The sequence below is a fragment of the Syngnathus acus genome, chromosome 10 (assembly GCF_901709675.1).
Source record: "Syngnathus acus chromosome 10, fSynAcu1.2, whole genome shotgun sequence".
Lineage (NCBI taxonomy): Eukaryota > Metazoa > Chordata > Actinopteri > Syngnathiformes > Syngnathidae > Syngnathus > Syngnathus acus.
The window spans coordinates 24356596-24371762 of NC_051095.1; the positions used below are offsets into that span (position 1 = coordinate 24356596).

Below are 15167 nucleotides of genomic sequence, written 5' to 3' on the forward strand. Positions count from 1 at the left end.
GATGGCCGACCGGAGACAACGGCCGGCGCCCGCCTACCAGCGGGGCCAACGGGTCTGGTTGTCCGCCCGGGACCTTCCCCTCCAGGTGGGCTCCAGGAAGCTGGCCCCCCGTTTTGTGGGGCCGTTCCCCATTTCCAAGGTCGTGAATCCAGCCGCTGTACGACTTCGCCTGCCCCGGTCCCTTGCCGTGTATCCCACCTTCCACGTCGGGGAGATTAAGCCAGTCAGGGAGAGTGGGATGGTGCCGGCTCCCGTGCCGCCCCCGTCTCCGCGGACTGTGGGGGGTGGGCCTGCGTACACGGTCAAGGAGCTGCTGGACGTGCGCAGGAAGGGAAGGGGCTGGCAGTTCCTGGTCGACTGGGAGGGTTATGGGCCAGAAGAGCGGCAATGGGTGCCGCGCGGTTACATCCTGGATCCCGGTCTGCTGGATGACTTCTACGCTGCTCACCCCGATGCTCCTGGTCCGTCTGGGATCCGGCCCTAGAGGGGGGGGTTATGTCATGCTGTCGGGTTTTGTGGATTGTTTTGTTTTGTCCTGTCCGTCGTATTATCACTTCCTGTTTTATTTTGTATATCACGTTTCAGATCGTGGGTCCTTCCCCTGCACGGCAGTCCACTTGACCTCCTGTTATCCAACTACGTACACCTGTGTCGTCCGCCCTGATCGTCTGCACCTGTGTCCTCCCCCTTCCGTGTGTGTATTTAGCCTGCGTTTTCCCCTTGTCTTGTGCCAGTGCGTCTTGCTTGTCATGATCCCCAGCGATTCTTTAGTCACAGATATTCCCCGTGAAAGCCTTTTTGCCCAAGCTCTGTGTTTTGTTCGTTGGATTTTGCCTTCGTTTTTCCCTCAGTTTGAGGCGCCTTTTGTTTGCTGTTCTCAGCCTTTTTTCCCTCGTGTTGAGGCGCTTTTTGTTCCTGGTGCTGTTTTCCGTGGAGGAAATAAATTCCTTTGTTTGAACTCTGCATTCGAGTCCTCTCCCTGCTCTGAGCCTGACAGTTATAGTTACAAGTTATTCTCATTTAAGGTATTTGAGTTACTATCTAGTTACTGCATTATAAAAGTAATGATACATGTGCCTACTTTGCTGGTTTTTGTAATATGTTTTTCTGTGCACTCTTGTCTGCTGACAGACATGTCTGACATGCCTACACGTGACTCAGCAGGATGTCAGCGTTATGTCGTGCATATTTTTGTCCAGCTTTTGGGTTTGTAAGAATTCAGTTCACAACACACATTGACTCAAGGAAGAGCTGAAAGTAGAAGAGTGACCACGTAGGGACAGAAATAGCTCATGACATTATCTGTTGTTATTGAGATAATAAAATTAGCTGTGAACATGTAGAATTACTACATGCTGTGATCTTTGGGGGGGTCTAGGGAGGTCTCGTTGGTGGGGTGGAGTACCCCCATTGAATAATAATGGGGTAAATGGTGCTTTTGCACTATTTAGTGTCTGTACATACATCTAGTTTTCAGTCTGTGTGCATCCTACACACCTACCCACTTAGGTAAAGGGCTGTTTCAGTCCTTTTTTGGATCTGGTTGGAACTGTGACTAGTTAAAAGTAACAAAGCTCAGCTTCAAACAGACAAACATTTTCATTAATATATCAGTATTGTCTGAAAAAGATTATAGAAAAATATTCTTTCTTTAATCACTCTTGTTGTTAGTTCTCAGGCCAGGCTTATTCCTTCAGTCTTTATACAATGGATGATTACAAATCTTTTAAAATTAATTTAGAGTGCTTGTTAAAGTTCTCTCTGCCATGTTTTGAATTATTTTTTAGAGCCAGAAATGTCCAAAAGGAAAGCAAGAAAAAAGCCTGCTGATGAAGCAACCTTTTACATTCAATCCTCAAAGGACAAACCTGGACTAGTGGAAAGATTTATTGATGATCAAAAAGGTAATAAACTCATCTTTAGACCATTTATCCTAAGTATTGATTTATTTATTTTATAAAATGACACAAAAAACAATCAAGTTCAGATTAGTGGTTGTATTTCTGTTTCTAAGCGAGAACTTAGTATTAAAATTGTAAGATAACACCACAATTATTTGGTTAAAGGTGTATCTAAAAGAAATATTTTCTCATAACCAATGGTTTTATATAAAATGTCCTTGCAGGAAGAGGCATGTTTGCTACCCAGCCCTTTGAACAAGGAGATTTCATCTTAGAATACAGGGGTCAACTTCTGTCAGCAGAAAAATGCCAAACAAGCAAGTACTCTGAAAAGGAGAGTACATTTCTCTTTGACTTTGAATGGCAGAATCATTACTGGTGGTATGTATATCCAAATATTTTCTATACAAGAATTATGAACTCTAGAAAGAGACTGGAATAAAATACCCTAAATTAGTGAGTCACTCAGAAGCAATATTTCAATAACACATCAGGATTGTGACATTAACAATTTTTTTATTTAGTGCTATGACGTTCAAAAAGACATTTTGTTTCCCTCACAACTTTTCTTTTGAAATGTTGCAGGTTTTTATTTCTGTAAGCTAACTTTTATTTTACTAAAAGACTAGTTATATTATACAAAATGTTTGATTTCTTTCTTTTCTTTCCTAGTATTGATGCATCAACAGAGGATGGCTCTCTTGGAAGATTAGTGAATGACAACCACAAGTCTCCAAACTGCACCATGAAAAAAATAATAGTAAATGATGAGCCCCATTTGTGCCTTTTTGCCATCAAAAACATAGAAATGGGAACTGAAATCACTATGGTGATTCTAAATGGCCATGGCGTGAAAAAGTAAGTCAGTAAGATCAAGTATGCAAGTTGGAATATTAATTTGTTATAAAAAAAAAAAGGACGATTTTTGTCTCTTTTACTTGAATTACTCTCAGGCTCCTGTTGATGGTGCACTGCTTGAACCAGCCAGAACTTTGCAGGACTCTTACCCTGATGATAGCATCAAACAGGATGCCAGCCTACAGGTAACATTCAGTTAGACTTTGTTGTAAGAAATAAACATTGTAGACCTTTTCTTGTTCTCTTAGTTTACACCTTTTAGTTGGAAAGCTGTTCTTTAGTCAGAAGGTACCTTAAACAGCATTCAGCCAACCATTGGATCACATGGTTTTAGTGGTTCTCCTCATGGAGCCCCAACTAACCAGTGGCACACACACCTATAGATGGATTGTTGAAACATGCATCCATGTGGGGTCCAACCAAGCCAATCATTCACACACATAACCGATTTCTGAAATATGGCTACTTGTGGGGCCCTCCGTATGGATCGAAGGTTGTCTTATGTTTTTAGATTATACTTTTGGTTATGGACATGATGGAGGCTGATTATATTACAGCTATAGTTCCACACATCCTCAACAGCTAAACGGCTAGTGTCATGCTGAATGATGCTCCACTACATCCACAAAGTTGCTGTTATAGGACCTGATGAGACATCCAGAACTGACTGGAACACTTTAGTTAGAAGGGCTTGTTTGGTTTTGGGGACTAACTTCACATGATTTAACTATACAGGTCTTGAGTCTGTCATTTATGTTGTCTGTATGATGTTGTTAAGTTATTTGTGGTTTTAATTCCAGGTGACAGGCTCTCAGGCTCTTGTTGATGGTGCGCTGCTTGAACCAGCCAGAACTTTGCAGGACTCTTACCCTGATGATAGCATCAAACAGGACGCCAGCCCACAGGTAATATTCCGTTAGACTTTGTTGTAAGAAATAAACCTTGTAGACCTTTTCTTGTTCTCTTAGTTGGAAAGCTGTTCTTTAGTCAGAAGGTACCTTAAACAGCATTCAGCCAACCATTGGATCATACGGTTTTAGTGGTTCTCCTCATGGAGCCCAAAGAACCAGTGGCACACACATCTATAGATGGATTGTTGAAACATGCGTCCATGTGGGGTCCAACCAAGCCAATCATTCACACACACATATTAACAGATTTCTGAAATATGGCTACTTGTGGGGCCCTCCGTATGGATCGAAGGTTGTCTTATGTTTTTAGATCATACTTTTAGTTATGGACATTATGGAGGCTGATTATATTACAGCTATAGTCCAATTTGTCTTTGTTGTAAATTTTGGAGCCTTTTCCTTGTTTTCTATGTAAAATTTCCTGTGCATTGAATGTGTCCTTGTATGAACCCACTGCATTGATATAAGGTTTTGGCATATTTCAGAGGATGTGTACAGCACTGGTCATTTACCAGTTAAGATATTGGACAGAAATTTCAATTGTTTTGAGCAAAGAAATTCCAGTCTTTATATTTATACAGCATATAAGAGTAGCTTGCATAAACTAACAAAACATTTCTTTTAATTCCCTCCATATAGCTATCAATTATCAAAGGAGTTTCTCTAGTGGACTACTCAGACAGTGAGGATACTGACAATGATTCCCAAAAGGACTGCTCTCTACCTCTGCAAAAGGATTTCAAAAGAAAATCAATAATGGTAAAATAATGCAATTGTCTTTGACATATATTCTAAAACGTCATAGGAAATTATATATTTTTAAAATAATAACTGTGTCTCTGCAAGTACAATCACAGGAATTGAATAATTAAAGCTTAATGTAATTTTTTAACAGATGAATAAAGTTCCAAGTTTTTCTGATGCTATCTACAATTCCAGCAATGACTGTGTGGAATACCCTTCAACCTCACTGTCAATGGATTCACAAAGGCCTATAAGAGGAACTTCCTTCTCTGTAAGCCTCATGAATCACTGTCATTTAAAAGAGTAATGCCAGAGTATACTTTTGATTCGATTGCTTTTAATGAAGGGCTAGTGTTCATGTTTTACTAATTCATTTAACACTCTTTTTCAGTTGACACATTTTTTTGTTCATTGGCCTAAATTTTTCCATATATATTTTTTTATTTTTCTAGATATTCTCCTTAACATTGCATTTTACTGTATCTGTTTGGATCTAAATTTGACCAAGCACTCTTATACAGGTGCAGTTAAAACATTTTTTAGAATATTGCTTAAAAGTTCAATATTTCTTGCCAGTTATTTGTCACAAGTGAAACAATTGTTTTTTTTATTTTTTTATTTATTGCACATTGAGTAGATTGTTTCAAGCTTTTATATCTTGTAATTTAGACAATTATGGCTCACAGGTAAAGAAATCCCAAAATGTAGTGTCCTAGAAAATCATATTAGGCCAATCACAAAAGGTTGTTTTAAGCACTGTCAGGCTTTTCAACAGTATGTCCATTTCTATCACTCTGTGTAATGATTCTATATAAGATATGAGTTTCACTTTCTGAGAAGACTGACAAAAACATTTCACTTTTATGCAATTTTCTTGTTTTTTGAGATGTACCTATAGCAGTGGTTCTTAACCTGGGTTCGATCGAACCCCAGGGGTTCGGTGAGTCGATCTCAGGGGTTCGGCAGAGCCCCCGCCACGGAGGTCCGGACACACTTGAATTATTGTGTAAATTTGTGATGACACACACGGCCCGCTTGGCCATCACCGGCTGCAGATGATCATGCTACACTGCTTGGCCAATCAGCGCTGTGGGGAATTTAGTGCGTACTCAGTAGTCAACGTGTGACTGTTGTCGTACGTCGTGTGATTTCTTTAATATTTTATCCATACTAACTATGTCGGGCAAAAGAAGAAAGTGGTCGGACGAATATGTAAAACATGGATTCTCATGTATCACGGAACGTGATGGGAGTGCGCTTCCTATCTGCATGATTTGCAACGCCAAGTTGAGCAACTCTAGTCTTGCACCGGCAAAACTAAAGGAACACTTCTTGAAGCTGCATGGAGACGGGGAATACAAGAACACAACACTTGCTGAATTCAGGCTGAAGAGAGCCAGATTCGATGAAAGGGCCACTCTGCCTGCTCTTGGATTTGTACCTGTTAACAAACCGAGCCTGACAGCATCGTATGAAGTTGCTTACCTGATCGCAAAGCAGGGCAAGCCACACACCATTGGTGAAACACTTGTGAAACCAGCTGCATTAAAGATGGCGAATCTGATACTCGGAACAGCGGCCGAAGGTAAATTATCCCAAATTCCCCTTTCAAATGACACCGTCAGTGACAGAATAGAAGACATGAGTAAAGACATCTTGGCTCAAGTAGTCGCGGATCTGATTTCAAGCCCGGCAAACTTCAGCCTTCAACTCGACGAAACCACAGACGTTTCTGATCTAAGCCAGCTTGCTGTTTTTGTACGCTATGTGAAAGACGACATGATAAATGAAGAGTTTTTATTTTGTAAGCCTCTTACAACAACAACGAAGGCAGCCGATGTGAAGAAGCTTGTGGATGACTTCTTCCGAGACAACAATCTTTCATGGGATATGGTTTCTGCAGTTTGTACGGACTGAGCTCCAGTCATGCTGGGAAGAAAGTCTGGTTTTGGTGCGCTAGTAAAGGCTGATGCACCACACATCATTGTGACGCATTGTATTCTGCACAGGCATGCGTTGGCAACAAAAACCTTACCTCCAAAAATGGCAGAAGTATTAAAAACTGTGGTGGAATGTGTGAACTATGTGCGAAAAAGTGCTCTGAGGCACCGCATCTTCAGAGAGCTGTGTAAAGAAATGGGCACTGAATTTGAGGTACTTCTGTTCCATTCTAATATTCGGTGGTTATCCCGGGGACAGGTGCTGAATCGTGTTTTTGCCATGCGTGTGGAATTAGCCCTGTTTTTGCAAGAGCACCAACACTGCCATGCAGATTGCTTCAAAAATCCTGAGTTCATTCTCATTTTAGCGTACATGGCTGATATATTCGCAGCTCTCAATCATCTCAATCAGCAGATGCAGGGTGGTGGAGTCAATATCATGGAAGCGGAAGAACACCTGAAGGCTTTTCAAAAAAAGCTACCGTTATGGAAACGACGAACAGGGAACAATAACTTCGCAAACTTCCCACTTCTGGACGACTGTGCAAGTAAGATCGAAGATGTGTCTGGAATCGGAGATATTTCTGTATCCACGGAACTGAAGCAAACAATTGCCACGCACTTAGATGAGCTTGCAAAGTCTCTCGACGGATATTTCCCTACAATAGAGTCATATCCAGCATGGGTGAGACAGCCGTTCACGTTTGCTGTTGAAACAGCAGATGTCAATGATGAATTCCTCGACGAAATCATTGAAATTCAGCAGAGCCAGGTTCAACAGCAACTCTTCAGAACAACAACGCTCTCAACGTTTTGGTGTCGACAAATGAACAAGTATCCAGTTATTCCTAAGAAAGCCCTGGATTTTTTTATACCATTTGTTACAACATATCTTTGTGAGCAATCCTTTTCGAGGATGCTGGACATAAAAACGAAGAAAAGGAACAGACTTTGCTGTGAAAATGACATGAGAGTGGCACTTGCCAAGGTGAAGCCACGCATATCTGAACTGATCTCTCAAAGGCAACAGCAGAAGACACATTGATTTCCAGGTATGTAATTTGGTGTGAGTTTGTATGTCATTCCCCCCCCACTAAAGAGGGGTTCGGTACCTCCAAAAAGGTTAAGAACCACTGACCTATAGTGTTAGCATCTTTGTTTTTAAGCTAGACTTTAAATTAAGGCCTGATTTTTTTTTCATTTTATTAATTTCTAATAGGAAAAGAAATGCTACCTTGATTCTTCTTTCCTTTCTCTAAATGATTTAGAGAAGCTTGGCAGGGTTAGATGAGACAAGTGAAGATAGTGAAGACGAATATATTCCAGAAACCTGTGGAGAAAGCTCAGACAGTGAAGCCAGCATGGAATTGTCTATGGAAAAAGGTCCGAAAACAGTGTCATTCAGTCGAAACAGAAGCAAGTTTCGGAGGCAAGGCAAGGGTGAGTCCAGTCAGAGTACAAGCTTTGAAAGTCATGATTCCAGATCCACTACATGTATAGATGAAAGGGCACCCCTGGAGGAAGCATCTGTTTATGTTGTTCCTGTTTTGAAGAAGGAAGATGGATCCAGCAGATATAACAAGAAGCACCACTGTGTGTATTGTGGTTTACTTGTTCAAAAAATGTCAAGACATCTGCTGCGCAAACACATGGATAAAGTAGAGGTTGCAAAAGCTTATAGTTTTCCAAAAAAATCTAAACAAAGACGACAGCAGTTGGATTATATACGAAATAAGGGAAACTTTGAGCACAACAATGAAGCTTTGGAAAGTAACCAAGGCAAGCTCATTGCATGGAAACAACCAAAGAAGAAAACAGAAGTAGAAACATTCAAACATTGTTTGTACTGCTTTGGGCTGTTCAAAAAAAGACCATGTGGCGACATTTCCAGACCTGCAAATTCAAGCCTCAAGATCAGTCTTCCAAAAAGGGGAAAACAAGAGTTCAAGCATTGTGTGCATTTGCTGAACCAGTTCCACCAGAGTTCAGTGAATCATACTGGAAGTTTCTAAGTGAGATGCATCAAGATGAGATTACAGTTTCATGTAAGAGTGATCATTACATACTGGAGTTTGGATACAGATTGTTCTACAAGAATGAGAAGGTAGTCAGCCAGCTCCCGTACATCCGTCAAAAGCTAAGAGAGCTTGGCAGACTGCTACTTGAAGCAAGAAATGCTGCTCCTGTGAAGAGTCTTAAAGATCTCATAAAGCCTGAAAAGTATGTTGAACTGGGTTCAATGAAGAAAGTGGCAAATTTCAACGACCATCTCTTGCTAGAAAGATTGGTCATAACATGCATTCTTTAGCTATGTTTATTAAGACCGAAGGACTGAAGATGAAGGATAAGGAAACTGTCCAAAATGCAGAGGAGTTTGCACAACTATATCAAGAAAGTTGGAAATATGACATTGCAAGCCAAGCTTTAACTCAGATTGAACAGAAAAAGTGGAATGCACCTCTACTATTACCTTTCACACAGGATATCCAGATTCTTCACAACCATTTGTCAGTGAAACAGGAGGAATGTTTTCATGCCTTGAAAGAAGAGGCCTCACAGTCCAGCTGGAAGGATCTTGGCAACGTGACTCTGGCACAAGTAATCCTTTTCAACCGCCGGCGAGCAGGGGAGGTTTCCAGGATGCATTTGTCAGTTTACTTATCAAAGGACACATCAGAAACACATGAGGATGTTAACCTGGCCCTCACAGCACTTGAACAAAAGCTTTGCAAGTATGTAGTCCGGATAACTATTGTGGGAAAGAGAGGAAGAAAAGTTCCTGTTCTACTGAGTCCGTCGATGAAGGAATCCCTCGATGCTCTTACTGAAAAGCGGGAAGAATGTGGAGTCCTGAAAGAAAATCAATACCTGTTTGCATTGCCGAATTCTGTCCATTACCTCAGGGGTTCGGATTGTATAAGGCAGTTTGTGAGTGAATGCAGTGGTCTCAAAAACCCTACGGCACTCACCTCAACAAAGCTCAGGAAGCACATTGCTACAATGTCAACTGTTTTGAACCTCAAGACCACAGAACTTGACCAGTTGGCAGATTTTCTTGGGCATAACGTTGCAGTTCACAGAAAGCACTATCGCCTTCCAGCGGGTACCACGCAGTTAGCAAAAATCAGCAAAGTTCTCCTTGCATTGGAACAAGGACGTCTAGGAGAGTATAAAGGGAAGAGTCTGGATGAAATCCACCTTGATGTCAACGGTATTAACATTTAACACTTTAATTCAAGGAAAATTGAAGCTACTAACCTTCGTATTTAAGAATAGATTTATGAAATTGTGACATTTATGTAGGAGAGTATGTTTTATTAAGGATGAACAAACAGTATATTAGTTGAAAATAGTATTGTTTAGGCTTTACATAAAAATGTTTGCTTTAACTGATTTGGTTTGAGGCAAAAAAAAAAGAAAAGATGCTTTTTCAGTACTTTTTATGGTTTCCTACATTTTGTGGAATTGGTTGAGTGTTTTATTTGTTCTATTAAGCAAATCTCTTCAAATTTATCTCATTACCATTTAAGAGAGTTGACACGGATGGGACTTCGGAAGAGAAAGGTATGAATTTCTTTATTTTCCTAAATGGGAATTATCTCAGTAGTTTTAAACATACTAGATGACTACATGTTAATGTTGTTTTAATTAAAATCTCATTAAATTGAAAACGTCCAAGATAGGAGTGATGTGGAGAAATTTCAAGCCATAATTTTATTTCTGTCATACTGTCGGGTTTTGTGGTTTGTTTTATTGTGTCCGGTCCTTCGCATTATCACTTCCTGTTTTATTTTGTATGTCCCGTTTCAGATCGTGGGTCCTTCCCCTGCACGACAGTCCACTTGACCTCCACACCACGTACACCTGTGTCATCCGTCATCCGCCCTGATCACCTGCACCTGTGTTCCCCCCCTTCCGTGTGTGTATTTAGCCTGCGTTTTCCCCTTGTCTTGTGCCAGTGCGTCTTGTTTGACATGACCACCAGCGATCCCTTAGTCCTCGACATTCCCAGCGATAGTCCTTTTGCCCATGCTCGGTGTTTTGTCCGTTGGCTATTACTTTCGTTATTCCCTCAGAGTGAGGCGATTTTTGTTTGCTGTTCGCAGCTTCTTTTTCCCTCGTGTGAGGCGCTTTTGTTTTTGCCTTTTTTTCCTCTTCTTGAGGCGCCTTTTGTTCCTGGTCCTGTCTTCCGTGAAGGAAATAAATACCTATTGCTTGAACTCTGCATTCGAGTCCTCTCCCTGCTCTGAGCCTGACAATTTCAGCTCCATCATTTAATTTTTTTTTTTTTTTACAAAGATTAAGTTTTGTATCTACATTCAAAACTTTCATATAAATTCAAATGTATTGATAGAATGTATTCAAAAAGTTCAATATTTTTGGTTATGGAACCGTTGACTAGCTGCTGCCATTAATTAGTTATTGGGAAATTTGGCACTTTGTTGTTCTCTGTTGTATACATTTTACACTTTGAGGCTGTCAGTGAGAGGGTTTATCCTTTTGCTTTTGTCGCAAACACTGAAAACTTTTAGTCCTTGCCTACCTGCTGAATAGGCTTCACTCCGATCTGTAGTAAATAAATGATACTTCAGCTGTTCATTTTTAAATTAACCAATCATTTTTAAGTTGAAATCCAGCTTATAGTTGCACACTTCATATTTTCCAAACTGTGTGAATTGATCAAAATCAAACTACTGGTAATTATTAGCAAAACCTTACCTTTAGAATGGGGAACATATTCTCATGTATAGTTGGTAAACTGTTGTTTTGGCCCGAATACTGGTGTATAGTTGTATTATAAAAGGAATTACTTTTTTACCAGTTAAGGTTGAAAACCTTAACCCCCTTAATTACTTCTTTGTAAGCCACATATTAAGAAGAGCATATTAAAATCAGCATTAAATAGAATTACCTGTTTTCTTTGAGTTAACAAAATAGTGGCCTGCTGTGAAAAAATTCTCAATTTATGGCCTCTTACTATTAGAATTTGGTCAGTCACAATAAGTCATTAATTAAATAATTGAGTAAGTAAGAGTTTAAAGTCCACAAATCTGTAGCCTACTAATTGACAGCTAAGGGTTAGTTTGTGTTCCATAAAATAAAATGTTACTCAAAACATTTACAGGAAACACAATTTCTTAGTACAGTATTTTCCGCACTATAAGGCGCACCGGATTATAAGGCGCACCTTCAATGAATGGCCTATTTTAAAACGTTGTCCATATATAAGGCGCACTGCACTATAAGGCGCATAGAATAGACGCTACAGTAGAGGCTGGGGTTACGTTATGCATTCATTAGATGGAGCTGCGCTGAAGGGAATGTCAACAAAACAGTCAGATAGGTCAGTTAAACTTTATTTATAGATTACAAACCAGCGTTCTGACAACTCCGTTTACTTCCAACATGAATAAACAGCTGTTTTATGTGATGTGGTATTTCGTTTATCTTTTAACAACAGCAGGGTATAACATGTAGTGCAACATTTATATCACATAGTGGAGGGGAACTTTTCCTGGATTCAATAAACACGTAAAAAACAGTCTGATACTGTTAAGGTAAATCAGTGCTATCAGTTAGTGCTATCACAATATAGTAACACTCGAAATAGTGCAAAGCAATAACAATATATAAATAACTCAACGTTGTTCAAACGTTAATGTCACACAACACAACACACAAAATAAACATGTAAAGCTCACTTTATCAAGTTATTTCTCATCCGCGAATCCCTCGAATTCTTCTTCTTCAGTGTCCGAATTAAACAGTGGGGCGAATACGGGATCCAACATGCCCGGCTCCGTCTCGTCGGCGTTGTCACTAATCGAGTCAGTGTCGCTGCTGTTGTCTAGCAGTTCAGTGACAATTCCTGCCTTCCTGAAAGCTCGGACCACAGTTGAGACTGATATATCAGCCCAGGCATTTACGATCCACTGGCAGATAGTGGCGTATGTCGTCCGGCGCTGTCTCCCTGTCTTGGTGAACGTGTGTTCGCCTTCTGTCATCCACTGTTCCCACGCAGTTCGCAGTCTAGCTTTGAATGCCCTGTTGACACCAATATCTAGCGGCTGGAGTTCTTTTGTCAATCCACCCGGAATGACGGCGAGTATTGAATTAGTGTGCTTCACTTGTTTTTTGACACCATCTGTGATGTGGGAGCGCATGGAGTCGTAGATCAATAGGGACGGAGCTGTGTGAAAAAAGCCACCCGGCCTCTTCACGTAAATTTCTCTCAACCACTCGCTCATCTTTTCTTCATCCATCCATCCCTTCGAGTTAGCTTTGATGACGACGCCGGCTGGAAAGTTTTCTTTTGGCAAGGTCTTCCTCTTGAAAATAACCATGGGTGGAAGTTTATGGCCATTAGCCTGGCAAGCGAGAACCACAGTGAAGGAGGACTTCTCATTCCCTGTGGTGCGAACATTTACCGTGCGTGCTCCCGTTTTATCCACAGTGCGGTTCACAGGAATATCGAAGGTGAGTGGAAACTCGTCCATGTTGGTGATGTGCTCTGGCCGGATCTTTTTTTCAGTAATGTTGTTTTTGCAATATGCGCGGAAAGTGGCCAGCTTTTCTTGGTAGTCTTTTGGCAGTTGCTGTGAAACAGTAGTCCGTGTGCGGATGGAGAGATTACGTCTTTTCATGAACCGAAAGCACCAAGAAGGACCGCCTTTAAAATCGTTAATGTTAAGTTCGCTTGCTAGCGCTGTTGCCTTCATTCGAATAGTGATTGTACTGACACTTCTACTTGCTGCTCTCTGTTCAACAACCCACTGTTCGAGTTTGTCCTCCAACGGTAGCCATCTCGCCTTGTTCCCTCGGAAACTCCGTTTAATTTTCTTTACTTGGCGCAGGTCGTCTTCTTGCTTCCTCCACTTCCGCACCATTGATTCGTTAACGTTAAATTCCCTGGCTGCTGCTCTATTCCCGTGTTCTACTGCGTGACTGATCGCCTTGAGTTTGAACTCTGCGTTGTAGGCGTGTCTCTTAGTAGGAGCCATTTTGGGGTCTGTACGTAAACACACAAATGGAATGAGACAGCGCCTCGCGCAGTCATATATCCCAGCATGCACCGCGCGCTTCTTCTTCTACAGGGGAAAATGAAGTCAGCGGCTGCTTACCGTATTGGTCCATATATAAGGCGCACCGGATTATACGGCGCACTGTCGGCTTTTGAGAAAATTTGAGGTTTTTAGGTGCGCCTTATAGTGCGGAAAATACGGTAATACTGCCAGCTAACATTTTTTTTATTATATCATAATGTCTTATTCAGCTGTGTAACAAGTGGCTCATTCACACAAGTTTATTTGCCATATACATTATGACGAGCACTTATATCCCTGGTAAACCAATATTACTTCTGATTTCTTGTCAATTAGGATGACCTAAAATATGTATCCAAGCAATAGTTAATTTTACAATTTTATTTTCTTTTTATCATAATTTTAATTCTGACTTTTGAAAACAATTCTTCTTTCATGTACATAGATGATATGCCTGAGGGGGCAGAGGATGGCATCATATTATCCCCACAAGAAGGTAAAATGTTCACACAATAAAGAAATCAGTTAAACAAAAAAGGCCACTTTTCTTTGTGTTACACATTTTACAACCTGACTTCTATATACATGAAATGTTAAGGTATTGTCACTGTAGATCACTGAAAGTTTAAACCGCTTTTTCTGTTCCTAAAATCAATATTTCAGAAGAGGAGATGCCAGAAGCTTCTGAGGAGACACCTTGTACTCCCACGTCCAGTCGTTCAACTCAGAAAAAAATGGCCAAAAAGAAAGGTGAGTTTGTAAAACTGCAGTTTAAGGTCAGTACTCGTTTTCAATATTGATTTTTTTTTTTTTTAATTCCACCACTTTTAAATATTACAAGTCCATTACATTTATATCTGCTCCTGTCTAGTATTTACCAAAATCCAAATTTGGTTCCAACAAGATTGGTTCTACAGGACATTATTGTAATAAATAACTCCTTATGAGCACAAGTGTAGATAGTTTTTTTTTCTCTTTAGTTTGCTGTTAGAAACTGTACCCTTGATCAGTGTGTTTGCTGTCCTAATAAGATAAGTTTAACATGTTTTTTTCTGTACTTAAAAATCATCATTTCAGATGGGCTGATGCCAGAAGTCATGGAAGTGACCTCTTGTACCTCCACATCTCGTGGCCCAAGTAATGAAAAGTCTGCCAAAAAGAGAGGTGAGTTTGGAGTAATCCTTTTCAATATATAACTATCACGGTTGCTTTTAAATTGTCCAATTGTTACTACTGTATCAGTATCTAATTATCCTCACATATGCTGCTTACTAAGATTTAGATGACCCAAGCAAGATATATTAAACACCACTTGACTTTTTTTCTTAGACATGTAAGGTCTAAACTTATGAATTTTGTGATAAAATGAAAATTAACCCATCCCTTCTCATGTGAGTTACAGGTCATTGCTAACCTTGATTATATGTGAGATGTTTGTTTACATCTATTTTTAAATAGGGGTAATGTACATGACACATCAACCTCAAAAGAGAGAAAAAAGAATTGCACTAGATCAGCAGTGGCCAACCCGCGTCTCGCAAGCCGCATGCGGCTCTTTGGCTGGTTTCATGCGGCTCTTCAGGAGATTTCACATGACAAGCGTCAAAATGCTTGGCTGGCGCTGCCATTTATTCCCCCTAGGTGGCGGTGGTGCGCTGACCAGTTGAATCGGTTTGAGTTGAAAAGAAGAAGAAGAAGAATGACGTACTCTAAATGATGACAAATGCGCGCGATCATTTGAGACCTGCGTGAAGCTGGCCCCCCACCCCA

At 40.5% G+C, this 15167-nt stretch overlaps 1 protein-coding gene and 3 long non-coding RNA genes across 4 annotated transcripts; all 4 read left to right on the top strand.

Moving 5' to 3' along the window:
- The first annotated feature begins 1545 nt into the window (after nt 1–1545).
- On the top strand, nt 1546–2648 carry LOC119128518. The gene is made up of 3 exons (XR_005099030.1): nt 1546–1904; nt 2126–2282; nt 2574–2648. It is a non-coding gene; the product is annotated as an uncharacterized LOC119128518 (long non-coding RNA).
- Nucleotides 2649–2840: 192 nt separating this feature from the next.
- Nucleotides 2841–3646, top strand: LOC119128519. The gene is made up of 2 exons (XR_005099031.1): nt 2841–2944; nt 3560–3646. It is a non-coding gene; the product is annotated as an uncharacterized LOC119128519 (long non-coding RNA).
- Nucleotides 3647–4307: 661 nt separating this feature from the next.
- On the top strand, nt 4308–14898 carry LOC119128521. Its single transcript, XR_005099033.1, has 3 exons — nt 4308–4429; nt 4566–4935; nt 14475–14898. It is a non-coding gene; the product is annotated as an uncharacterized LOC119128521 (long non-coding RNA).
- LOC119128513 lies at nt 7544–14125 on the top strand. Its single transcript, XM_037260993.1, has 3 exons — nt 7544–9918; nt 13843–13893; nt 14061–14125. Exon 1 carries the CDS (start codon nt 8650–8652, stop codon nt 9577–9579), a length of 930 nt encoding a protein of 309 aa, XP_037116888.1. The 5' UTR covers nt 7544–8649; the 3' UTR covers nt 9580–9918; nt 13843–13893; nt 14061–14125.
- Nucleotides 14899–15167: the final 269 nt, after the last annotated feature.